Source organism: Echinops telfairi, unplaced genomic scaffold (assembly GCF_000313985.2).
Source record: "Echinops telfairi isolate 266 unplaced genomic scaffold, ASM31398v2 ScPeMD7_23;HRSCAF=83, whole genome shotgun sequence".
Lineage (NCBI taxonomy): Eukaryota > Metazoa > Chordata > Mammalia > Afrosoricida > Tenrecidae > Echinops > Echinops telfairi.
In genome coordinates this window covers 58,158,982-58,186,101 of record NW_022103920.1, presented here as the reverse complement: position 1 = coordinate 58,186,101, position 27,120 = coordinate 58,158,982, and the positions used below count along the sequence as shown (strand labels likewise).

The following is a 27,120-nucleotide window of genomic DNA, read 5'->3' as shown; positions in this document are numbered from 1 at the left end:
ACACACACACACACACACACACACACACACACCTAGGGCCATTCGCTGAATTACACACACACACACACACACCCACCGCTGAATTACAAACACACACACACACACACACACACACACACACACACACACCCCCCAGGGCCATTCGCTGAATTACTGTTTCAAACTTTCTTCTGATTGTGGAAAACACACACACATGACCACAAAATGTTGTCTGTATCCATTATTTTGGTAGCAATAACATGATATAACAACATGTATAATAATAATAATTCTATAAACACTTTTTCTGTGCCACATGGAAGATGGAAACAACATACTTAATTTAATACAACTAGCCATCACTTTAGGGAAGTGTCGGCAGAGTATTTGAGAGAGAACTCCAATACAAACTAACCTCGGGGCCTGCCAGAGCCCCCTCAGGGCTTCTTTCCCACTCATCTTCTCCCCGCCTGTGTTTGCTGTCCGCCAACAGCTTCTGCAGTTCCAGCAGCTTCTTTTCTTGCTCCAAAGTCTTTTCCTCTGCGATTTGTACTTGTTCTTTTTCCAAAGTTAAACAAGAATGCATTTCAGCTATCTGGCTTTCCAATTCTGAGATTCTCGAGGTTAAGGCAGACTCATCTGACTCCATTTCTGTTTCTGTTAGTTCATTTAAATTCTGTTGACCTGTCCTTTCTGGTTTTGATGAAATTGGTGGTGTATCTTGATAAAATTGAGCATATTCCTGAACGGCCTTAAGTTGGACTTGACTCACAAGGGCAGCAGCAACATTTTCTTCAAGCATTTTCTGTAGGTTTACCATCTTCTTTGTAAGCGTTTCTGCTTCAGACCGCCCTTGCTCTCGCATGTCGTTTATTTGTCTGTAACACTGGATGAGTTCCAAATCCTTTGCACTAACAGTGCTCTCAAGTTGTAGCAACTTTGCTTCCAAATTGCTTATGGGTATGTGGTTGTTTTCTTCAAGAGATGTGGGGTAAGTCTGATTTCCTAGGGGTTTAAGAGCACCCTTAGAAAAGACTCTGTCTAGCTCAGTTTCGTCTTTGCTGGAATCACCTACAAGCACATTAATATTTTTCTCTGGTGTACTTTGTCTTATGTTTTCACGTTCTCTCTTTAAGCTACATACTTCTTGCACTAGCTGATTCATTTTACAATTGGTTTCTTCAAGTACGTTTTTTGTGAAGGCCATTTCTTCATTTGTCGTTTCTACTTGCTTTTCCAAAGCCTGCTTTTCAGCTAATACCATATCCAACTGATGTTTTAAACTATCTGCTTCATCCGGGAGGGAATTGGCATCTACTGATGTTTTCTGGTCAATATTTGTCAACTCTTGCTGAAGTTTTTCAATCACTTCATTGAGCTTTTCTACTTCTTCGTCTCTATTTTTCTTTACTTGTTCTTGATCACTCATCAAGTATTCTATTTGTATTTCAAGATTCCTTATCAGTTCATTTTTTTCTTCAATAACCTATAAATTAATAGGAAAAAATGACGTATGTAATACATATGCTTACTGGGGGGGATTTGATTTTTTAGGGTAGAACCTCAAGGAAATCATCAGTCACACAATAAAATACTTTAAAAAATACTTCGTAGACATCTACTATACAGTGTTGGTATAGATCATGGGTTCTCAAACTTACTTGGTCTACTGTCCCCTTTTCAGAAAAAATTTACTCGGCGCCCTCTGACAATTACAAACTTGTATACTATACGCCATCATCCAAGATAAAGTGCAGGTATCTGCTTTTGCAGCCCCTGTAAACAGTTACCGTCTCGGAAACCCATAGGGGCAGTTCTACCCTGTCCTATAGGGTCACTCGCTGTGAGGAGGAATCGGTTTTAATGGTTTGAGTTTGAATCTTTCCAGCATCCCGTAGGGGGCGATATCACCCACTATGGGAAACAATTCCTTTATTTCATCAAACAAGAACTTCATTTAGAATTTTGTTCAAAGAATCAAATAAATGTAAGGTGATTTACACTTCTACTAGCTTATTTCCAATAAAGTAAATACCAAACACACGCACAAAAAATCATTGCCACTGAATCGATCCTGACTCAGAACAACCCCATAACCATCAATGGAAAGGGCGAAATACTGAAATATTGGCAGATGGTGCCAAAAGGTATTTATCTTACCCAAATCATAACTAGAGGATCTATTAACAGACGTGGTGTCTTGGTGGCACTGTTGGGTAAACAGTGGACTGCTAACTGCAAAGTCAGTGGTTCAAACCCACCAGCTGCCACAAGGATGAAAGATACGGCTACCTGTTCCTGCAAGGATTTCCAGTATCAAAACCCAACTCACTGCCAGCAAGTCAATTCTTACTCAGTGACCTTACAGGACAAAGTAGAACTGCCCTGGTGAGTTTTTGAGACTCTTAACTCTTTACAGGAGTAGAAATCATCATCTTTCACCCTTAAGAGTGGCTGGTGGTTTTGAACTGCTGACCTTGATGTTAGTAGCCCACCACATAATCACTATCCCATCAGGACTCTATTTACATCTTAAGAAACCTCATACCGTATATACTCGTGTATAAGCCAAGTTTTTTTTAAATTTAAATAATCATTTTATTGGGGGCTCATACAACTCATCACAATCTGTACATACGTCATCTGTGTCCAGCACTTTAGTACATATGTTGACTTCATCATTCTTAGGACACCCACTTTCCACTTGAGCCCCTGGTCTCAGCTCATTTTTCCCTCTCCCTCCCCGCTCCCCCTGATAATTTATAATTTATTATTATTTTATCTTATCTTACCCCATGTCATGTCTCCCTCACCCACTTCTCCACTGTCCGTCCCCCAGGGAGGAGGCCACATGTAGACCTTGTTCTCTGTTCCTCCTTTCTCCCTCTCCTTCCCTCCACCTTCGGGCCATCACCACTCTCTCCACTGGTCCTGGGGGCGGGGGGGTTCATCTGTCCTGAGTTCACTGTATTTCCAGTTCCTATCTGTGCCAGTGCACTTCCTCCAGTCCAGCCGGATATGTAAGGTAGAATTAGGATCATGGTAGCAGGGTGGAGGAAGCATTTAAGAATCAGAGGAAAATTGCATATTTCATCGTTACTACACTGCACTCCGATTTGCTGCTCACCTCCCCGCAGCCCTTCTGCAAGGGGATGTCCAATTTCTCCTGGATGGGCTCTGGGTCCCGACTCTGCACAACCCCTCGTTCACAATGTTATGAATTTTTTTTTTTTTGGTCTTTGATGCCTGATACCTGACCCTTTCGCCGCCTTGTCATTTTACAGGCTGGTGTGCTTTTTCCATGTGGGCTCTGTTGTTTCTCAGTTAGATGGCCCCTTGTTTATATAAGCTGAGTTTTTCAGCACATTTTCCATGCAGTTTTTGTGGTACAATTAGGTGCCTCGGCTGATATTTGGGTCGGCTTATACTCAAATATATACGGTATATAGGATCACTATGGGTCGGAATAAAATTAATGGCAGTGGGTTTAGTTAATAAATTTGGTTAGCGTGATATGATGACATTTGAGTCACTGGCAACTACCTGGGAAGCATTAAAACCCTTTGAGAATATTAGGAGGGGACAAGAATACATACAGCTTATGATATCAATGTGCTTGAATAAATTAAAATTAACAGATGAAAGAAAAACTAAGTTTTGCTTTAAAATTCAATAGGAAATAGAAAGTTATAACTATTTTGCCCTTTTCAATTCTACCTCAAATTAATTCCAGGCAAAAACCAATTTCAAATGAGCATACCTTATTATCAGTTGTAATTTTAAGTTGCTGCTGAAGTTTTGCAATGTGTTCATTCAATTGACTTATTTCCACCTCTTTTTCCTGTATTATTTGAGTAAATTTCCCCAAGAGAACATGTTGGTCCTGAGTAGAGACATAATCAGATTCTGTGACAGCAAATCCCAGTTTCTCCATTTCGTCCTAGAGACAAAACAATCATCCCACTTAGATGTCATTTTCAGACCACTTTTAAAATTAATTAATGCTTATAAACTACATGTTTAGAATAAATAAGTATAAATATTAGAGCTATTATCTGATTATTCAATAATTATGAAAACATTTTGATAGTCTCAAAACACTTCACTTAAAATGTGTTTATATGTCCAAATTGAGTTTGAAATAAATCCCCCACAAATCCACTTCCCTTCTAATCTAGCTACTCAGTATTATTTAGTAGCTAACTTTGAAAATGCTTAACAAGGCTAACCAGGACCAAAACTACAAATTATTCTTAGGCAGAGGTTTTTTTTTAAAAAAAACAAAAAACTAATTACCTTAAACAATTTGTTTTCTTGTTCAAGTTCCTGCAAGCGGGTAGTGGATTCCTTTTTCTGTATTTCTAATTGCATATGCAGTTGCTGAACTTCTTCATTCTTATTTTCCAGTTCTTCTCTAAACTGTTCTAATTGTTCTTCTAAGTTTGTGATCTTAAAACCAAAATTATCAACAAAAAAACCCACAAAACAAAATTAGTTTATGCAAGTACCTATTTCTCAAGCGTGTGTATGACTGCTCTAAAGCATGCATCCTTAAATCATGTGTATACCACAGAAAGAAAGTGGTTTGTTTTCCTCAGTCAGATCAGCACCTGCCCGGTTAGAGAAACACATCTGAGGAAGGCCATGGGACCCTCCCTGCCCAACGTGCCCTCTGATGGAGGAAGAAAAGAGATTCATGGCAAGATGCGAGAGGGGGCACACCTCACTCTCGTTTATGTTAGAAGGGCTAAAACAACACCCAGAGCTGTAGAAAGGAGGCAGTTGTTTCAGTGGCCAAGGAGTAAGAGCTGTTCACTTTCGCCCAAGGTGTCTAATTAGCCCACAAGGCAACAGGAAGCTGAAGCAGACACCAAGAGCGAGAGAGCCTCTGAACCACAGAAACGACTACACGATGTGTCTAAACGAAACAGAGTACATTTGTAAGACAATTTTTTGGAGAAAATTGGAGAGCAACTGTTGATAGAACAGTTGGCTCATTGTGGAGAATGGATTATCATTATTTGCAAAGCACTTGCTTTGATAGACAATACAGAGGCTGAAACTCACAATAAAAATTCAGAGCTAATTATCATTATATTATAGGAAGTGGGTTTGATTAGGAATAATAACAGTTTTAATCATACTTAAAAGACAGCTCATGCCTTTGGAGATATTTAATAAATATTTGATGAGTACATTTTCAAATGCGTATTTATCTGATGGTCTAAATGGCTGTATTCAAAGCAATGTAACTCTTGAGCATTCTTATCAAGAACACAATAGGTAAATCCAGATCAAAAAGGAGAAAACTATAAAACAGATATTACATATCTATATGAAACAAAAATCAACAATTATTGTAAAGCATAAATGTTAGGGGCAGAGAGACCAAGCAAATGCAAGCAAAACAACTACAATGGCAACCATGAGAGTGCTGACACTGTGGAAATCAACCAAGGGTCCTGACAATTGCATCCAGAAACTGCAATGGGAGCTGGGTTTGTGGTGCGCATTTTCCCACAAAAATAAAATAAATGACGAAAAGAAGCAGCCTGAGACCCAGGAGCAGCATTTAGTAGCAGCTGGCTGAGAAAACAACCCATAAATCATTTATTGGGCGAGAAGGTGAAGTAGGACATATGCTGATCTCATGCTGGCATGTGATTAGAACTGTGTCTTAGCACTGGCAAAGCAAACACCCAGAGAAATCACTCAGCCTAGGACTGCCTCAACAGAAATAGTATCAATACTAGTAAAATAGCTATCACTTAGATATAATTTACTGCTCAACGCTGTAATGAAAGCAAAAAACACAAGCCCTGTAACAACCTTATGAGGTCCGACTCATGATATATTCACTTTAGAGATGAGAGCAGGCGCGACCGAGAGATGAAGTACTTGCCCTGCAGCTCACAGGGCTGGTATTCAGTGAAGCCAGTTTTTTTTCAAACATGAGGAGATTTCTCTGGAGCTTTACATTGTTAATTATCAGGCATCCTGTGTCTAATAAGCAATGTGCAAGACTTATACTTAGGATGTTTTGTAACACCAGTAATTAAACCCAATAGACACATGTTAAGTACATTTAGTGAGTGGGCATATGTAATTATCAAGTCTTTTGGCAACTGTGATGATTTTATCTTCCTCAACGTTATATAATAGTATTTACACCTATGCCTGTCTCCTATTCTACAATTACTTCTGATGACATGGTATTATTTGACCATCAACACATGAGTCAAATTTGAGTCAAATTTTCTGCCCTGTCTCACTGGATATTTGCTTTTCTTACTGATACAACAATTTCTGCAGTGTGGTCTCAGGAGCAGCAGCATTGGGACTCTAGGGGAGCATGCTAGGTCCAAAGAACTTCAAGCCCCACCCCAGACTTGCTGAATCAGAATCTGCATTTTATCAAGATTCCCAGGTGAGTTATAACTCAACTAAACTCACTGCCATCGAGTCAGTGCTGACTCATAAAGATCATATAGGAAGAGGGTAGAACTGCCCTGTGTGTTTCCATGCCTGTAACTCTTGAGGGGAGGAGAAAGCCCAGTCTTTCTCCCATGGAGCAGCTGGTGGCTTTGTTACCTTGCAGTTAACAGCCAACATGTAGCCACCTGCACCCTAATATTTGAGAAGCACTGGTCCAAAGCACCAGTACTTATCCGTTTGGTAAGTAGCTGAACTTAAGGCATCACGTTAGGGACTTGAATACCAAACCATGTTGTTACAGGGCATTCTTTCCCCTTAATCAGCCAGACTCCAACCTGTGTGATCACAATCAAGTACCAGAACAGTTAATTATAACTTAAAAGTCTTTTAGGCTAAGAGCTATGTGTTTTAATCTTGTTTAGTTTGCTACCCTTTGATGTTGTGCTGTTTGGATTACATAATTTGCACCTCTTTGTGTTGTTTCATTCTTTTTTACAAAATGTTTTTGTCTCTTTGTAACTCTTTGTAAGTGTAACTGTCTCCTTAATCAGACAGCACATTCCCTGCAGTCAGCCGCTCCTTTTACAACTGGACAGCACTGCGCAACACACAAGAGCTCGGGTGGTGTCATGGATTACACATGGTGCTGCTCACCGCACAGTTAGCAGATAAGCTTTGTACAACTCTAAAGAGCTCACCGTTTCAGAAATCCACAAGGGCAGTTCAACTCTGTCACTATGTGTTGAAGCCCACTAGGTGGCAGTGAGTGAACAATACACAAAGTTAGACGTCCAAAAATGTTGACTGGTATTTTTCCATACTCTCACCAATAAGGCAAAACATACCTGGATTCTTTCCTTGACAGTAGAGCATAAAGCACCATAGAATAGCATTCTACTGTGAGTGGGTTCTGGCAGAGGGCTTGCTATTGTTATTTACAACTAGAGGAAGAGAACCAGCTGTCATTTTAACCACTTATCCACCATCTCTAGACCTGTCTCCATATCTGCATGAGCTGGGAGCCAATGATGGATTCTCTCTAGTCTCTTGGGCTCCTATATAACTATGATTGTGAGTACAGGGAGACCGTCATTCGATTCTCAATTCAAGACATAACACTGTTCGCTGCTGATTTACATGTTCACTAGTTTATTCTTTTCAAAACCAACTTAGGGCAGAAGGCTAAAAAAGGCCCCAGATTTCCTTATGCTCAACTGATATTCTCGAGGCAGTTTATTTACAGAAATTCAAACCACATTTTGTCACTTACACTCCTTACCTCTTTGTCCTTTCTGTCTACGGCATCGCGCTCAGCCTGCAATTGCACTTCGAGGGACAGTTCTGCTTTGGCGTCTACAGCTCCAAGTTGTTTTTGATCCTCTACCTTGAAATACATAAGAATGTTCTCAAAAGTTCAGACCATAAGTCCTACTGCCCATTTTAATTAGAGAAGAAATCATCCTCCAAATGGAATTGTATAATTTACATTCATGAACAATAAATTATTCAACCTAGAAGGCATTTCCTACAAATTTATAGGAATGTTTGACAGTCTCAAAACACAATTCTCAGATAAAAGACAAGTCATTCCTCCATCAGCTATGCTCCCAAACTTCCTTACACTAGTCTCTTTTATTCATTTTTGTTTTCCACAATAAAATGGTGATGGCTATCATCGCTTCTCAGGCTAGGAGAAAGCACCAGACTAAAGCAGTGCCCATAGCCTTTTCACCCAACTATTACTTTTGCATCACAACTTTGCTCGATAATTACAAGGCTAATCTTTTTGGCTAACTGATCTTCCTTTCTCAGGGTTATAGTATGCAAACAACCTTTGGAAGTAAAACCGAGCAGATATGGTATCCTATTAGCAATAGGTATAAACATGTATACATTATGTAGTAATGCCAATAAGAAGTCAATAGTAATTTTTAATTGTAATGTATATCAAAGCATCAATAATAACCGCAAAAAAGAAAGAGAAAAGGACCTCACCCTTTGAAAAGGGTCGGCACTAATGAGCAGGGCTTGCTCTAGTTCCCTTACTCTGAATTCCAGTTTCTCAATCTCTTCATTTCGTTCATGTATATCCCTCTGAAGCTGCTCTTTGGATAGTAAGAGCTCACTGCACCTGTCAGTTTTTTCTTTCAGATGATTTGTTAATTGTTCAACCTGGAAATATGATAAGCAAAACAAAGAACAACTTAAAAATTGCCGGCAAGCTAGAAATGATAAAGCACACCCTCATTTTACAAGGTGTTTCAGAATGCTTTGCTAAGTATATTTTTTGGTAACGATAGACTTTTTTTGGTCTCAGTCAAAGTGTCATTTTTCTGGGTAATTGAGCTTTAATGGCACCATTATACCATGGCGTAATAGAAATGACACATTGGCAGAGCCTTGACTTAACCTCTTGTGAGATAAATTATCTAGGAAATCTTTCATGGATGTTCTATTCCACAAGTGATTACAGTCAGCACATGGAACCATACAATCATTTTGAATGCAGCAGGGAGTCTTTGATATAGTCTCCTTCAGGTAATCCTCTAACCCAGAAGGGCGATGAGGCCCCGTGTGGAATGACACGGAGGGAATGACACTGTGGCTAAATGATTCTGGAATGCGGGTCTCTTGAAATGAGAGACAGTGTGATGGAGATGGCAGGAAGGGCAATGGAACTGTAGGAAGGATTAGGAAATTAATTATACGACTGGAGAACACCCTTAGTTACAAAAAGGGAAGAAAGAAAGAAATGTAATAGTAAGGACAGTAAGGGTTTCTATCTTAGTTCTGTAAGATTTTAAAATGAGTATTATTTCTCTGAACATTAACCAAATGCAAGGTTAACACTAATTCCAGGATCAAAGGTGATAACAATAAAAGCACTGAGGAGAAACGATAACAGTAATGGGCAGACTAAGATTTGGAGTAGGGTCAAAAGAAAAGACGACAAAGCAGGCACAGCAAATGATAATAATGGGATTGTTTCTCATCTAGAGCAATCCGAAGTTGAGGAGTCAGATGAGGCAAAGCAGGGAGAAAACAAATGGATCACAAAGTTCCTGAAGAAAATCAAGCTTCCACATCCCTGTTAGTTTCTGTTTCAAGAATGAGGAAAGTCAAACCTTTCCCAGCATAAGGATATTACATCACAGGAGATAACCACTCCAAATTCTCAAGTTCAAATATTCTGTCACTCCAAGCATCAATCCCTTAAATGCTACGACAAGTTCCTTTTAGCAATGCATAAATGGAATCTTACCTCTTTCACAGAGAGTTAATTTGATAGATACTGAGTTCTGACTAAGTTTCTGTATTTTGTGAGGAAAGTGGACAGAGGGGGTGAAAAGGGTAAAAGCAGTGAAGAACGGACAGAAGGTTGCCACAATGGTCCATGCCAAAAATGATGAGTGAGGTTTAAAGAAATGACAGAAAGTGGAAAGAAATGACAGAAAGTGGACAGACACAGTATGACTAGGCTCACCAATGGATTATTAGGGTGCAGAAAAAAATGAAATGAAGGATGAATTCTAGGAGTTAGCAATAAAAAAGGTATACAATGCACAGAATTTACTGGGTTGAAGAAGAAACATACTTTTATCTCATGCTTCTTTGGTGAGGAGTCATCATGAATCAGGGCTCTCTCTAGGAAAGGTCGTTTGAGAACTCTATGGAGGTACTGAGAGAGAGACCCCACCAACCCAAAGCCATTGCTAGTGAGCCCATTCTGTCTCACAGTGGCCATACAGGACAGCCGAGCGTGTCTCGTAGCCACCACACAGGGTACACTTCTGTCTAGGTTTCTAAGGCTCCAGTCTGTACGGAGGCAGACTGCCAGGTCTTTCATTTGTAGAATGGCTGGTGGGCTGGAACAACCAAGGGCTTAATCACTATGCTACTACGACTCCTTAAATGGACAGTAGGCAGTTGAATAGTCACGTCTGGTGTTCAACAGAGAGGTCCTAGATGGACACACAAATGTGGAGTTATTTGCAGGTGATCACTAGAAAGAGAAAATTGATGACCGAAGGAAATGGAGTCCAAGGACAATTTTGGGGCCTTGAATCATTTAGGTTTTGGATAGAGGACAAACAGACTAGACCGTGACCCAGGGCATCACAGAAGTGAAGAGAAGGAAGTGTTTCAAGAGGGTGGCTGTAATGCCACTGAATGGTCAGGGGAGGTGAGGACAGAAAGAAGATTCTTGGGTATGGTCGTGAGATTACAGTCAACCTCCACAAGATCAGTTTCAATGCACCGCACTAATACAAGCTGTCTGGGAACTTCACGAGTGAATTGATAAGAGGAGCTGAGGAAGTAAAGACATAATCTTCGCTAACTCTTCTGATCAGTTTTATTGGGAATAGAAACAGGGCAGTTTATTTAACTGGGCAATACCAGAACATGTATACAGATGGGGAGGATTTCAATAGAGCACAGTCCGAATTTCAAACATTAATTTTTAGGGTTTCAGGGACCTCATGTTGAAATAATACCACACTTTCTGATTTTAAGATTTATATACTCCTACACCACACATACCAACTGTCTCAATATCTGATGTTCCATATTTATAAAAATGGTAAAAAATCAACTGTTTGACCACATTGTGCATTAATGATGTAATCAACATCATGGTGCGAAGTAAGACTAGCAGCAGCTGTGATGTTTACAGTTTTGTGTCAACTTGGCAGTTTTGTAATGATGTAGCTATGCTCGATTATGTGAAGTGGTCATTCTTCAATTTTTCATAATTCTGACTTTTGCATAATGATCTGATCCTTGGGACTTAGTTTTATCAGTGTGGATGTACAATATTTATTTTCTGTCCCAGATACAAGGTACCGTGAGCCACCTCAACAGAGTTCTTACCTCTCTAGTTTGGTGTTCACTGACAGGCTGGAATCGAGGAACAACCTTAAGCTGCTGTTCTAGTTTCTGTATTTCTTGTTGGAAAACATCTCTCTCATGTTCTCGGTCAATGGCTTGCTCCTGGAGTTCAAAAATAAAAATATTTACAGATGAAACAATATGTACTGAAGCTACATTTCCTTTTAATTATAGATCTATTATTGAATATTCTGTCAGAGAAAAGCTCAAACTATAAAGATTTAGAAAGGTAACATTCTTGCAATGGTACATAGCTTATTTTGGTTCTGGAACAAAAATTCAAGTATTAAAGTGTATTTTGAAGCTCAAATTTTTCTTTATTCAACTAATGTGAAATACAGAATGAATAAAAGCATTCTCCTTAAACTGCACTTACTTTTTTGGAATAAAGGAGCAATTCCACTGGTATCTTAATCAACTTAATCAATTACATAAAACAAGTTGTTTGATAAACCAATTTCTTTCATCTTAACATAGGTTTATACCAAAAATTATAGAGCACAGAATCTCCCTCTGAAGTCTGTGAAGAAAACATCATCAGGCTTCAATAAAATTGCCACAAAGCCCATCTGTGTGGAAAGCAAGATTCAACCTTTTCCTGGAAGCTGTTGTGACAGCCCAGCAACGACTCTCATCCTGTTCCCCAAGCACACTGCTGTCTGTGCGTCCACCATTTGAGGGTAAGGCAGTCGTGAGCTCTGAAAACTCATGCTCGTTCTGACTAATTTGTTAAGAGACTAAAACAAGCTTCTTAATTCTGAATTGTGAAGGACTAACTGGAAGGGTTTATGTACAATTAGGCTATTTGAATTCAAATAGCTGGATAGCAAAAACAATTGTTGGACTTTATTACTGGAATAGTACTCAATTGGTAAAATAATACGTGTACATGAAGCTATTGTAACTCACTAGCATTCCGCATGATAAACAATATTTGAATCGAGAACACTTACATCTAAAAACTTCCTCATTTTTTCTAACTGCTTTTCCAGTGCTTGGTTTTGTTGCCGGAGGTCCATCAATTCAGCACCTTTTTCCTGTTCCAGCTCTAGAAACTTACTGACTTGTTCCTCAACATCTACTTCTAGAGCTTTTACTTGTCTCTGTAGGTCAGCACGTATCTTTTCAGCTTGACATTGCACTTCTAGTTTTTCTTTCATTAGCTTTTCTGTTTCCTGTAGTAATTCTGTGTACAAATGTAAAGATATACCATGTTAAATCACAATTAATGGTGTTATGATTGTGTAATCACTTATAACTGTTGAACTTTTCTCTTCATGAGATAAAAATCTGAGTTTTAATTCAAAGGCACAGAAAATCAGTTAAATATTCACTTTTGAAAAGTATCACAAAGCTTAGCATATTTCTACGTAAGTAAAAGGGCCCGTGTCAACAAACTGATAAAGGATTGACAAAAAAGAGTGTGTCCTGTCACTTTAGACTATTTCTGTGAAAGCAGCATGGCAAGTGACTGATTCGTCTGTTTTCCCTATGCAGAACTAAACGTGAAGCTCAAGAATAAGAAAAAGCCACTGTTTTCTTTATCCCAGGCAAAAATCTATTCATCCCAAAACCATAAAATCACTTTTATATGCACACATAACACACATGAAGATCAAATGTTGCGAAATCGTTAGTCAAGGCCATGAAGAAACATATCTGCATTCAAAATTTCCTGTCAGTTTTATTCCTTTCTGACTCTGTACTCCTCTGTGGTTCTTGCATGCATGTGCAAAGGGAAGCCGACAAGAATGAGAGGCAATGAGCTGTGTGCTCACCTGGAGGGACTGTAGGTTTAAATCGTAGGTCTGGCACTTATCTCCTGTGTGACACATAAGGTACTCTAGTTTCCATTGATGTGATAATAGCAGTCCTGATCTCTTACTGTTACTATATGATTAAAGGAGTTAATATATGTAAAGAATAGGTCTTATGGTGTGTTAAGGACTATCTAAGTGTAAGCTATTATTATTATCAATAATAATGTAATAATTGAGTATACACAGCAAAAGTACAATTTTCTAGTGAAGATGAAAGTAAAAGTCTTTATCTACTATCTATATAAAACTACTATAGCTTGATAGAAAACTCTAGAACTCTTCTACAGAAAAAAAAGTATCTCTATAAACAATACTGATATTAGAGATTAAAATAAAAAGTTAATCAACCAGAAAAATCTTTGATCAGATTTCACATATCCATTTGATACCATCATCTTATATACTTCCAGATTAAGAAAGATCCTTTGAAAATTCAGAGGATACAAGAGTTTAGTATACTGGTTAATGAAAAAACACCAACATATTCTTTAAAATTTCTCTATGCAAAAACAGATATAAGATGATGGTCACTAGGAATCTAATTTGGTAAAGTGGATTTATGTAAACTTTTTGTAAGAAAGTTTTTTGTTAAAGAGAAAAGCTGTTAGGTATGCATCACATCAACAGAATTACAAAATTAGAGGTATGTTAGTTAGTTGAAAATTCAAGGGGCATCCAATGCTTTGAGTTGCAAGTCTGCTACCCAAAGCCTGCCATGCAATCGCAAAACACACCTGCTCCAGGTGCTGCATCGACTGCAGCATCTACTAGTCCTACAAAAATAGGAAAAGAAAAAATAAAACAAAAATGACAAAAAAATACAATATATGCCTTCCACTTCCTAAAATGAGAAAGTGCACAAAAAGGGAAAAATAACTAAAAGCAAAAGTTGAAGTGATTATCATCAATGGCAACATTTTGAGAAGCTTCAATACTGCTTGAATAATTATGAGTATCATATACATATTTCCCATATTAAAAATGCCAACCCTCAACCTATGTTACACTAATTTGAGCAGCCAGAAAAAAACTCACTATATATACTTTTAACAACTTATATTTTTAAATTGATAAAGTGAAATTAGTGATTACACATTTATAATTCCAACTATATTATGCAATATAAAATAAAAAGGAATGGGGGGGGGGATTTAAAGCTCTGTCATTGCAAAACCTGACATTTTTTTAAACCACTAAACAGACATTAACTTCAAGATGTTACTTAATTTCTCACTTAAGGAAAAGATGAAAAATAGTTTCTAAATTAAAAACTTAAAGTCTCTTAGAAGTTTTTCAATCACTTCTAGTTGGAGGCCAAACTCCGCTGCTATCTGTTCACTACTTGTGCTAAGTCAGGGCTCTGAGTTATACAAGTATACATTTCTTCTGCTTCTCCATGAAAAGAACCAAATCTTACACAATTTTCAAGATATTCCGCACCGTTATTTGCAGCTTTCTCTTGAGGCAGAAACTTGAGGGCAACTCTTTCTGCAACATATTTCAAAGGAGGGGGATTCCAATTTTACATGGCTTGCCCAGTAAGACACTGGCAAAGAAGTTAGATTTTCTGTTAATGTCTTCTAGGCCTCTTATAAAACACAGTGGTTAAAGTGCTCAGCTGCTAACGAATAGGACAATGGCTGGGACCCGCCGCTGCCCCTCAGGAGAAAGATGCGGCAGTTCACTTCTGTGTCGGTTCACAGCTTTAGGAACCTATGGGGCAGTTTCGTTCTGTCCTTACGGGTTTTAAGAGTTGAAATTGACTCGATGGTGATGTGCTTTTGGTTTGATTTTTATATAAAGCACATGGTCATGGCACTGAAAAAGTGGGGCAAGGCATGGTGAACTTTTAAAGAGCGTAAATAAATCTTAACAGTGTTTCATGCAAGGTTTGAAAAGTACATACGTTGCTCGGCGGGGCCTGCCTCTGCTTTCATCGCCTCCTTCTGTCTGGACAGTAACTCTTTCTCCTCGTGGATCTGCTGCTGCTCTGTTTCCAGCTCTTGTAATCTATTACCCGCACATAACAACTCCTGCTCAAGACGATCGATGATGTCTGACTTTTCCTGAATCTGCCTTTCAAAGTAAGTTCTTTCATCTGCATAACCATCAATGACACCTACAGAGTAAAATGAACCATGAACGGGACTAAGTGTCACTTCAAATGTTACCCTCAGATTTTAATATAAACATTAGTGGATATACAGGTAGCAAAACTTTAAATGAATCCAACTATTGCAATTCTTGGATATATTTGCTGCTGACATAAGCAGCCATCAACTTTTCTTTTCTAAACATACTGGCCTCATTCTTAAACAGTTGTAAAGTGAGAAAGTACACGCCTGAGGCTAAAGCTCTTAATGAGAAGATAACTGGACCATGGTTCATTCTGAGCAGTAATTCTACATTCATATAGGGAGACCATTCTGATTCTAAACCCAATGAAAGCAAATGGCTTTAAGTAGGCTATTTATAATGAAGCCTATAAGGAGGTAGAAAAAAATTTTAAATCAACCTTATTGTAATATTGACTGAACTCTGACATCTCCCTTTTCTTGAGATCAACTGCTATCAGATCTCAAGGTGGAATTTGGTCCATCATCATCTGCAGGCTTGAACCTTTTTAACTTTAAATTAAGTAAGCCTGGCTTTGAACAGGAAAGAAAAGATTAGCAACTTTGAGTGGAAAAAAAAGCCACTGGCAGGATTCATTTTGGGTTAGGAACTTTTCTGGCTAATATTTGGTTTTGAGGGTAAGGGAATAAAACCTCTTAAAATCAAAGTAAGGTGTCTGTTAGTATTTTTTTTCTTTAATAGCTCTCCCCTCTTTATGCGTCTATGATACAACTACAATCTTTGATCAACTAAGCACCTTGGCTGGGCATCATGTAGATTTCTTCGGGCCTCATAGATAATGCTTTATGAGGAAACTCGTGGGAAACGTGTAATTTTTATTGGTTCTTGAGCTTCTCTGTTGTTCCGCCAGCTGGAAGGAGACTATTTGCTGTACCTTAGAAAGTTGCTTGCAAGTAACTATTAACTTTTGTTATGGTATGTTCCATGGAGTCACTTTCTTATTAACTATTGTGACTATGAAACTTTTCTGAACTTTGTATTACTTTGTTATATTAAACTTACATGGACATATAACTAATTTTATATGAAACATACAAAATAGATTCCTGGAAAGTTGAATACAGGAGGTACCCCTCGAGAAACCAGAATTGTGTTGGGCAGAGCGGAGCTTTTGTAGTACGCATCTTTCCCCTCTAGGTGAGCATAGAGCAACTTACTCTGAGTTAGTGCACCCTGTGGCGTTGCTTGGGAAGTTTCTCTCTGGTTACAGTTAAATTTTTTGTAAAAGCAGTATCGCTCAAATCAGATTTATTTGTGATGGCTGGTTTAAGAGAATAGTGTGAGGCTGTGAAATATATCCTGCTTGGGAAAAATGCCAGAGAATTGCTGTGATGTTGAACACAGCTTACAAGCACAGCGCTATGGGGAAAACTCAAGTGTACGAGTGGTTTTCTTGTTTTAAAAAGGTGAAATGTCGACTAATGACATTTTGTGTCATCAGACATCAATATCATTCTGGACATCCATCAACTTCCCAAACAGGCATTTGGAATTTGTTCTACCAGGTTAGACTGTCCATCAAGCTTTCTCTTTAGAGGTCCTGAAGAGACTGGATAACAGTGTGCGACACAAAAGGCCTTATTTGTGGCAGACCAGGGATTGGTTTTGCCACCACAATGCACCTGCTTACGCAGCCATCTCAGCGTGCCAGTTTTTGGTGAAAAACAGCATGCCTCTCTCTTGCCCCACACACCTTACTCATTTGACCTCACTTCGTGTGATTTCTTTTTGCTTCTATGATTGAAGAACATGAAAGGACAGTGATTTGATGACGTAGAAGAGGTGAAGAAAAAAATGAGGGAGGTGCTGTCAGCCATCCAAACAGATGAGTTTGAAAAATGTTTCCAAGAATGGAATTGCATATTTGACAAATGTATTAAATGTAATGGCGAGTACTTTGAAAGGTGATAAGGTTATTTTGTTAAAAACATTTTTAAATATTTGGGAGGTGGGGTGGGGATGATTCCGGGTTTTTGCGGGGGTACCCCCTCGTATAACTCAGATGATTGTGAACTCAATCACATTTAAAATATACTAGAGAAAGTTGTTATTTTAAGTAATTTTAGAAAGTCAATACCCCACCAGAGTATGGCAGAACAAAAAGATTATGTGGCTTTAATGGTCTTAATCCAGGCTCCACAATTTAATGCTGAACCTGAACAATTTATTTATTAGCATGTTTTAAGTGTAATTTCAATACTTTAAAGTTATGAGATTTTTAAAAATTAAATAATTTTATTGGGGGCTCTTACTTCTCTTATCACAATCCATACATTCATCCAGTGTCAAGCACATTTGCATATATGCTGCCATCATCATTTTCAAAGCATTCTATTCCCACTTGAGCCCGATATCAGCTCCCCATTTCTTCCCCCTCCCTCATGAATCCTTCATAAGTTATAGATTGATGTTTTAGGATGACGAGATTATGGTAACAACTCATCGTTATTCATTTCTAGAATTTCTAAAATTTGTATTATTTTCTGTATTCTGTCAGTTTCTTTACATAATTTTAGATATATGTATTAAAAATTATTTGGAAGCACTTTTAAGATAAACTATAATAATTGTTCAGAAAACTCACTGCCATTGAGTAGATTCCAACTCAAAGCAATCCTCCTACAGGACAGAGTAGAACTGCCTCCAAGACGGTAGACCTTTACTGGAGTAGAAAGCCTCACCTTGCTCTGACCTTGCAGATCGCAGCCCAAGACACAGCCAAGATGCTGCCAGGGCTCCTCTGGGCTCTTCAGTAGTCACCTTATATTAGCTTGGTGGTTTCTAAACCTGGATGTGCATCCAAACCTCTATTTCCAGAGTTTAAAATGTTCCAGGCTTAGTTACCTACAGCAGGTTGCTTACCCTCAGCCTTACTGAGCTCTACAGCCAGCTGCTCCCTGGCTCTAGACTCTTCCTGAAGGCGCTCTCGCAGCTCTTCCTGGCACTTGAGGGACTCTGTCGCTTCATGCTTCTGTCTGAACGACTCACGCATCAACTCTGTCTGTGTGACTTTTGCATGCTCGAGCTGAACAAGGAGAGAAAGGACACATGAAGGAACAGAATTAAACCATTGGGAATACTAGTTATTTCCCCACTTAAAGCTAAAAGATTTTAAATAAAAGTCAAGCTTCCTGAATTGCTGTCATTTAAATATTTCTTATAACATTAGTAGAATACGTCACAGTAAAAGGTAGATTAGCTATGTATAGCTTTCCAAAAGAAGTGCATTCTGGTTTTACTCACTAGGCTTCTTTTGGAAATAAACTACATTGAATCACTAGATCAGCATTCTATCAATCAGATAAAGGGAGATCTAAAGTTAGTGAAGCATAGGCTCTTTGGTGTTTCATGTAACTGTGCTGCACGACCAATTTTATTTACTTTGCCTTAAAGTAGTCTGTTGACTGTGACTCGGCATCGGCACTTTGAGGGGCTAATAACACATAACATCATGACATTAATGATAAAATCATGGTGGCACAACAAAAATAAATTACATCTATAAACATGTGTTTAAATGAAAAGCTATATATTTCTATGCATCTGTAAAACATCTACAAGACTCTATGGAGACTATTCAGTTTATTTTAAAAATCTTGGATCATAAAGCATTCATCACAACAGATTTCTTTTAAATACTGCTATTGGTACATACTGACCTCATTCTTAAATAATTCTAAAGTGAGAAAGTACAGACTCAAGGCTAAAATTCTCAACGAGGAGATAATTGGACCACGGTATGACACTGCAGAAAAGAATTGATTCCACTTTAGGTTTCTGGGCTTCTGATTGTCAGTACTTGATTATCACCTGTTCTTGTCAAAACAACTACATAGGGAAAATTTTGAGCTCAAATATTTAAAAAATTTCTCACTGCCATTGAACCGACTGCGATTCAGGGCGACCCTACGCGGCAGGGTGGTACAGTCCTGTGAGTTCCCAAGACTATGACGCTTAAAAAAAATTACCAGCACATACTCCACATATCATACAATTTGATAATTCAAGCATATCAAGATGAATTGTAGAATTACCACTACAATAGAATTTAGAATACTTTCTTCTTTCTTGTACTCACTGTTATTTGCTCCCCATTTTCCTCTGTACCTACCCTGCCATACTCAAAAGGAACCATTGATCCAGTTACTGTTTCTAAAGTTACCTATCCTAGATTTAATATACATAAAACATACCAAAACAAACAAATACACAAATCCGAAAAACTAACAACAAAAACAAAGTAAAACAGAAAAACCTTAGTCGAAAAGAAAGTAGAAAATATTAAAAACTGAACAAATTTAAAATGAGTCAAAATGGAGATCAAACTGACAAGGTGTTAAATTTTAACCTAACTGCATCTCCAATAATCCACCATCCAACGTGCTCTGCTTGACACCATCACTAGTCTGTGGTCAGAGGGGATTTACAGGAGGCTTAATATACGTGTATTTCATTTACACTTTAAAAAAATGGAAACAACTTTTAAATGAGTCAAAAAGGAAATCAAATGGTAAGATATTACATTTTAACCTAACTATATCCTCCATAATCAAGTTTACAATGCTGTATGTCTGCTAACAAGTCTATTCACATCCCTTGACTTTGGTCAGAGGGATTTAGCTGAGGCTTAATCTGTGTGGACCCTGCAAATGGATTTGGGCTTCTATTGTCATCCAAAGCCTTCTGCAAACCAGGAGTTCACAACTGAAGCTCTGATACCATTCCCTTCTTCGCATTTGGATTATATTATTTGCCATCCTTGGATCACACAGAAGCTTCTTCCACGGGGGCTTAGTTTGGTGGCTGCTTATTTGAAGATAAGCCTTTAGGACCCTAGACATTATTCTTTCTGATAGCCAGTCCCCATCTAGTTTCTTCAGTATATTTTGCTATAGCACCTATATTCATGATGGCGAGCATCACAGGTAGGGTGGTCATGAGATCTGAACTCTTTACATGAGTAGAAGACTTCATCTTTCACTTGAGGAGTGCCTGGTGGTTTTGAACTGCTGGCTCTGCAGTTAGCAGCCTAAGGTGTAACCACTACACTGTCAAGGCTCCTCTTCTAGTACTTAATTCTAGATTAACACCACTCAATAAACTTTTAAAAATCAATAACCATATATCACTCACTCACTGCCACTGAGTTGATGCTGGTTACAGAGTCACCATATGCATCATATAATTGTGATATTTAAGAAGAGTTTATTGGTAAACACAAGACCTCTGCTCTTTCCATCTGAGTGGTACTGATGATAGAAAATTAATTTTAGAGTTATTAAAGCTCTTTATGGCTACTCTACATCAATTTCCAGGATCTCCAAGATGCATTCATTCTTACTTTAATGTTTTAAAAATCATTAAAATTTTATTATTTGAAAATAATATAAGCACACATTTAAGATTCCTAAGAAACGGAGTGTAAATTATAACCATAAAATATTTCCTGAGATGTCTGTAATATATTGCTAGTGCAAAAATATTTTCACCTTTGATTGGCAAAGGGTTATTTTCCTTTTGAATGTGCATAACTAATGCACAGTTTTTATTATAAAGAAACATGACCATAAACTAATCAACTAACTTGTACAGAATTATATCCCTGAATTTATTGCCAAAACACACATTTTAAAATTACATAAATTGCTTCTACATATGGAAATATAAAGTTTTTTTGTGTATTATATAGTGGCTTTCTGGTAAATATTACGAAACTTCTAAGAGAGTTCAAAGCTATGCCAGAAGGGATATGGATATTTTTCATTTTCAAATTTATATTACAGACACCAACAAAATAAATATTTGCTTTAGATAACAAAATTAAATAAGTCTTTGCAACAATATTGTGCTCCTTAAAACACCCCAAACTCAAACTCATTGCCATCTAGTCATTACTGACTCACAGCGAACCCCTGTGAGTTTGAGAATGTAACTATTTACAGGAGTAGAAAGAGCAGTCTTCTCCCATGGAGTTGCTGGTGGTTTGGAACTGCCAACCATTCAGATTGCAGTCCAACGCGTAACCACTACATTAGCAGGGCTTCTATTCTGTTTCTTAGTAACATCTTAATTATCCTTAAATATTTTCTATTTATCATATAAAACAATTTGTTTTACAAAAATAAATAAGCTCTAACAATCAAATATAGTAAATCTAGCAAGCTAAAATCATCTGCAACAGGGAGGATACACACTTTTTACTAGGATACGAGACTCCTTTCAAATGGTTATCTAATAAGACCTATTAATTACTGCCGCATTAAAAGTATGTAATGTACTGTTTGAGTTGCTGAAAACTTTTGGAAAAAAAATAGTTTCGTTCTGTAACATAGTGAAGTAGTTAATGTCACTGAATTATATACTTAAAATGATTAAAATGGAAAGTCTTTTATTTAATACATTTTACAATAAATTATTTTTTATAATGTATGTGTAAAGCATTAAGAAAATATTTTATCAATATATAAGCGGCAGGGCAGGCAATAAGACCAACTTCTGAAATCACCTGGTTTGTTAAATATTAGCTAGTATATCAAAGGGCTAGGAAGTGCTGAACCCTTGGGGTTTCACTGAGTAGCCTGTGGTGAATAATTCACAATATATGAATGTGTTGAACCAGAAATATCAAATATGTAGACTCTTTATGCTAAACACGCTTAGCAATGTTTGTAAAGCATATTTCATATAGAAAGCTCCAAAGAATATTTCCTTATAGTATTAGCAGCCAGATGAAAAATAATTTATTTTCTTGTCTGGTACTACAGTCAGTATGCCATCTGATAGTATACATATCTTAATGGCTCGATTTTAGACTCAATGCCCATTTTCGAACACATTTCATTTTCACTCAGACTGGCACAGTGAACACACACAGATTCTTAAAGGCAAGCAGGATCTTTTTATACAGCTTTCCTGGCATTGAAGAACTGTAATATTATCTCAAATTAAAAACGTAGCCAAGTTGGGGCTCTTAGCCCAAATTTAGCCTTCAATAAACATGACAGTGGCGTGCATAGCATGCCAAACACCACAAAAGGATAGTGGCGCAGTTAATCTCACTAAAGACACTTCAAGTTTCACTTCTTATTATACACAGGTATTTAACTAAAGCAATAGTTTTTTCATACTTACTGAATAAGGAGGAGTAGGTAGTGAGATTCTAGAAATAAGTTTTAACATGTGTCCATTTCTTTTATGATTAAAATGAAAAATAGAAGTATTAACAATTACTGAGTTATTTTCATCCAAATGTTCACACAGAGGAAAAGGATTTGGCAAAGGGACTCGAGATTCCACCTCATAAATGTCTTCATCTTGTTCTTCCAACCATGAGCCACTGAGTTTGACAGTTGCTAAGTAAGATCTATAAGAATCCATTCTGCAAGATGTAGCTGCCAATCGTCCTCATTTGCTAAATCAAGTTTTCACTCTATTTAAAAAGTTCTTTTTAGTTTATCAAGAGACATTTTTTGTAGTAGTATGAACATTATTCTAAACAGTACCAAATAAACATTAAAAAGTTAATCCATAAGACTGAACAACAAAAAGGAGAAAGTACAGGAAAAATGCCCATAAATCTAAAAAAAACTAAAAACAAACCAAGGTCTTCATCATAAAAATCAAAACCAAAAAATAACAATAACAATGAAAACCTCAACTAAATTAAAAAACAGGCAAAAACAAAAAACATAAGTCAATTAAGCAAGTAAATAAAAAGACCTCCATTCAACAAGAATAATTAATTAAATCCTTGACGAAATGAAACTATAAATATCTCGCAAGCTGAGCAATAAGGTAGCTTTCAGTATCAAACAGGTCTGTGTTAATAAATAAGCTCTCCAAGCAGAAGCTGGCAGGTCAAGTTTTAAATCTCCTTTGAAGCCGTCTTGAGAAACAAATGCAGTTGTAACATGATTTGCCTTGTTCTTGCTGCTTTACTCAATTCAAAAAGAAAAGGTCTTCTGAGCTTGAGCTACTACTCAGATAGTCTCTCAGGCCGAGCCAAAGGATTCTAGTCAGTGTCCTCCGGGAAAAGGTCAGAACAGAGGGTGTGGTATCATGGCCTTACCTATAGATACACTGACAGGTGGAATGTGAATGAACACGCCCATAACAAAGCCTGCTTAGCAGGATCCATGTTTCACGCCAGAGCTCTGAACGGGACATTTAAACAGTTTATTAATGCTTCAAAAATAAGCTGGTGTTTTTCCATGACATTAAAAGAGTGTTTTAATTTAAAATGTTAAATCACTGAGTCCACACTATTAATTCAGTTCAAAAAATCATTTGGAAAATGGAGTTAATACTTGTTTTTGATATTTCCTTAAAATTAATACTCATTGTTTCGTGCAGCTCCTGAAACTAAATACAGATAGGCTATTATAACACGTTTCCGCATTGAATTGTTTATAGAGTAAACATTAAGAAAAAGAAGCAACAAACGCCTTGTTTTTCAGCTGCATTATATATGTTAGTTGGTAAGTATACCACATAAAATTTTATGAACTCTTGACTAAAATTTAAAAGTCCAAGTAACAGGTGAGAAAAGTGAGTTAGCCTCTGGTTACTCCAGAAACCTAGAGAGTAATAAATTACCTATTAAGAATTTGAAAAGATAAACACCTTGCTTTTTAATATTAAGAGATTTTCAATAATTAAGTTCTTTTTAATAAGGCAAAAAACTTTCATTTGGGGGCCTGTCATGGATTGAACTGTGTACCCCTTAGCTAGGTGTCAACTTGGCTGGGTCATGATTCTCAGTAGTTTGACAGTTACCTAATGATGCAATCCTCCTCCAGGATAGGATCTGACGTGATCAGCCAATCAATTCAAAGGGCATCAGGGTCGGATGCCACACCCTTCCTCAGGTCATAGCCCCGTAAAGGGGTTTTCCCCGAGGTATTGCCTGCATCATCTTTTATGAGGAAGAAGAAAACAGAGAAATAAGGCCCTGATTCACACCAAGAAAAAAGAGGTGGGAGCAGAGTGGGGTTCCAAAGCCGGGAAACATGGAAATCTCCAAGGAAGGGCAGGCCTACAGATGTTGAGAGGAAATAGGGGCCTCTGCTCAGAGCCAGCTGAAGAGAGTCCTTCCCTTAGCCAGCACCCTAGATTTGGACACCCAGGCTCCTGGGCATTCTGTGACAGCAGCACTAGCTAACCAAGGCAGTGTCTTTTCTCTAGCCAGTAATGAAATACCCTAAACCCACAAAGCCTTTGTCTAATCTGGGAAAGCAAGCAGGTAACAACAATAAAAATCCACTTTATGCCACTTTCAGTAATTTGGCTATTTAAAGAAGCCAACAACCCCAATCCTTCACAGATGAGCTCAAAATCGACGAGATGGTGTGTGGAAGAAGAGGGGCAGCTGCTTGTCAAAAATTCTGCAACTTGGGGGTGGGGGTGGGGAGGGTGAGAGGAACTGGGGAGCACACAATGAATGCACTAGAACTGTGATGTATGTACAACTTTCAAAAAGCGAGCTAAGGAAGTGCATGGTGAGTATTTTATGAAGAAAACTACTGAAAAAGAAACTAAGGTTGGCCAATGGTTACCATGGTGAAAGAGGCAGAGCTTTTGCTCAGGGGCAGAGTTAATGTCAATGGTGGTGGTGGGATAATTCCGAAGAGACTACCAATGATGAAAGTGCGGCATGAAGAGCATAATCAATGGCCTGAATCATACATGTAGCAGCTGTTCAAATGGAGAATGTTTCGGCGTGTATACTTTTGCCACAGTTGAAAAATGCTAATTACACTAAAAACAATGAGTATAAGGAAGAAGAAATGTTCTAAAAATGATTGTGGTAATGACTGTACTATTGAATTGTGTATTTGGATAAAGTGCCAATAAAACTGTTATAAAAAAATTCTGCAACTTGGAAATGACAAATCTCCCCTTATTCTGAGTCCTCTAGCTAGTCTGAAAAAATAACTTAGCAGTTGTATAAGTCGGAGGCTTAACCCTAAGACTGCTGTAGCCAAACCAGATTTTCCTCTAACTCTGGCAGCTATCAGGAGCCCGGTGGCTAGAGGGTTATGCGCTGGGCTGTTAAGTCCAAGATCAGCAGTTTGACTCCACCAGTGGTTCCACAAGGAGGAAGCTTTGTGCTCCTATAAAAATTTATAGCCTCAGAAACCCACGGGGAAAGTTCTTTGGGTTGCTGTGAGTTAGAATTAATTTCATGGCAGTGGGTTTAGTTGGGCTGATAAAATTACCAAAATCATGTTGTGGCCACACAGGCTGGTGTGCTTCTTCCATGTGGGCTTTTTCGCTTCTGAGCTAGATGGTCGCTTGTTTACCTAAAAGCCTTTAAGATCCCGGACAGCTATATATTTTGATAGCCGGGCACCATCAGCTTTCTTCATCACATTTGCTTATGCACACATTTGTCTTCAGTGAGTGTCTTGAAGGTGGGCATCATGGAATGCCAATTTAATAGAACATAGTGTTCTTGCATTGAGTAAGTACTTGAGTGGAGGTCCAAAGTCCATCTGCTGCCTTACTACTAAACCTATAAATATATGCAAGCAGATCTGTAGGCAACTGGACACAACCAGAAGGGTTGCAGAAGGAGATGAGCCAGTCAGGGTGCAGAGTAGCAACGATAAAACATACAACTTTCCTCTAGTTCTTAAATGCTTCCTCCCCCCACTATCATGATCCCAATTCTACCTTACAAATCTGGCTAGACCAGAGGATGTACACTGGTACAGATAGGAACTGGAAACACAGGGAATCCAGGGCGGATGATCCCTTCAGGACCAGTGGTGAGAGTGGTGATACTGGGAAGGTGGAGGGAGGATGAGGTGGAAAGGGGGAACTCATTACAGCGATCTACATATAACTTCCTCCCTGGGGGTTGGACAACAGAAAAGTAGGTGAAGGGAGACGATGGACAGTGTAAGATATGACAGAATAATAATGATAAATTATCAACGGTTCATGAGGGAGGGGTGACCGGGGAGGGAGTGGGAAAATGAGGAGTGATACCAAGGAGAAAGCACAAGTTTTGAGGATGAGGGCAACAAATGTACAAATGTGCCTGACACAATGGATGTATGTATGGATTGTGTTAAGAGTTGTATGAACCCGCAATAAAATGATTTTTAAAAATTACCAAAATCCTGGCTGTTCAGAGAAGTCTGAGGGGCCGGTCCCAATCCCAACTAGGTGGACACAAGCCCTTCTCCCCAGAAGAATTTATTTCAGAGGACGGCACTGAATCTGCAGCTCTGGGAGAGGAACATGTCTGATCAGAGCACACTGGAGCAGATGAAGGGGAGGAGGAGAGAGTGGAGCACATCCTGGCCCACCAGGCCTTGAGGACGATGTTCCTGCCCAGTGCAGCCAGTCTACAGAGAAGACCACATGGCTGGCCCCACTATGAGACATGACGTCCCTCACTGACCCACAGCCCTACAGGGGGACAACACCGGAGGCAGTGTGGAAATTGCACCCAATCTGATCCCGTCACATCGAGGCAAAACACTAAGGGGGTGCAACAGAACAGCAAGGGAACAGAGCGGGGCGAAGTCCCCAGGGAATTCCACAGGTGGACTTTGGGGCCAGGGCTTGGTGCTCCAACAGACTGGACTGGAAAACACTCCTAAAGGCTAAAAAACAGTCCTTGAACTAACTACAAGCTTTTCTTTCTTGTTGTGTTTTGGTTTTTTGTCATTGGTTTGTTGTTTTGTTGTATATTGTTGCTTGATTTTGCTCTGTCTTGTTTTTCCAATCTGGAGTAGAAGACAATGGGACCGACAGTTCTGGGGGAACATGGGAGAGGGGGAGGTGGGAGGAAAAGATAGTGATCCAACAAGTGATCCAAATCAGTAGTGAAGAGGGTGTAGGAGGCCTG

The 27,120-nt window shown here is 38.4% G+C and overlaps 1 protein-coding gene across 1 annotated transcript in view; it reads right to left on the bottom strand.

Annotated features, from left to right (window-relative positions):
* Nucleotides 1-27,120, bottom strand: part of AKAP9 (A-kinase anchoring protein 9) — a 162,053-nt gene that overhangs the window by 28,043 nt on the left and 106,890 nt on the right. Inside the window, exons 19-27 of the mRNA XM_045288755.1 lie at nt 18,123-18,285; nt 15,031-15,243; nt 12,258-12,490; nt 11,287-11,406; nt 8,410-8,586; nt 7,694-7,798; nt 4,276-4,428; nt 3,740-3,919; nt 395-1,465 (exon numbers count right to left, since the gene is read on the bottom strand). Of these exons, the coding sequence (XP_045144690.1) occupies nt 395-1,465; nt 3,740-3,919; nt 4,276-4,428; nt 7,694-7,798; nt 8,410-8,586; nt 11,287-11,406; nt 12,258-12,490; nt 15,031-15,243; nt 18,123-18,285 (2,415 nt within the window). The remainder of the gene's footprint in view (nt 1-394; nt 1,466-3,739; nt 3,920-4,275; nt 4,429-7,693; nt 7,799-8,409; nt 8,587-11,286; nt 11,407-12,257; nt 12,491-15,030; nt 15,244-18,122; nt 18,286-27,120) is intronic.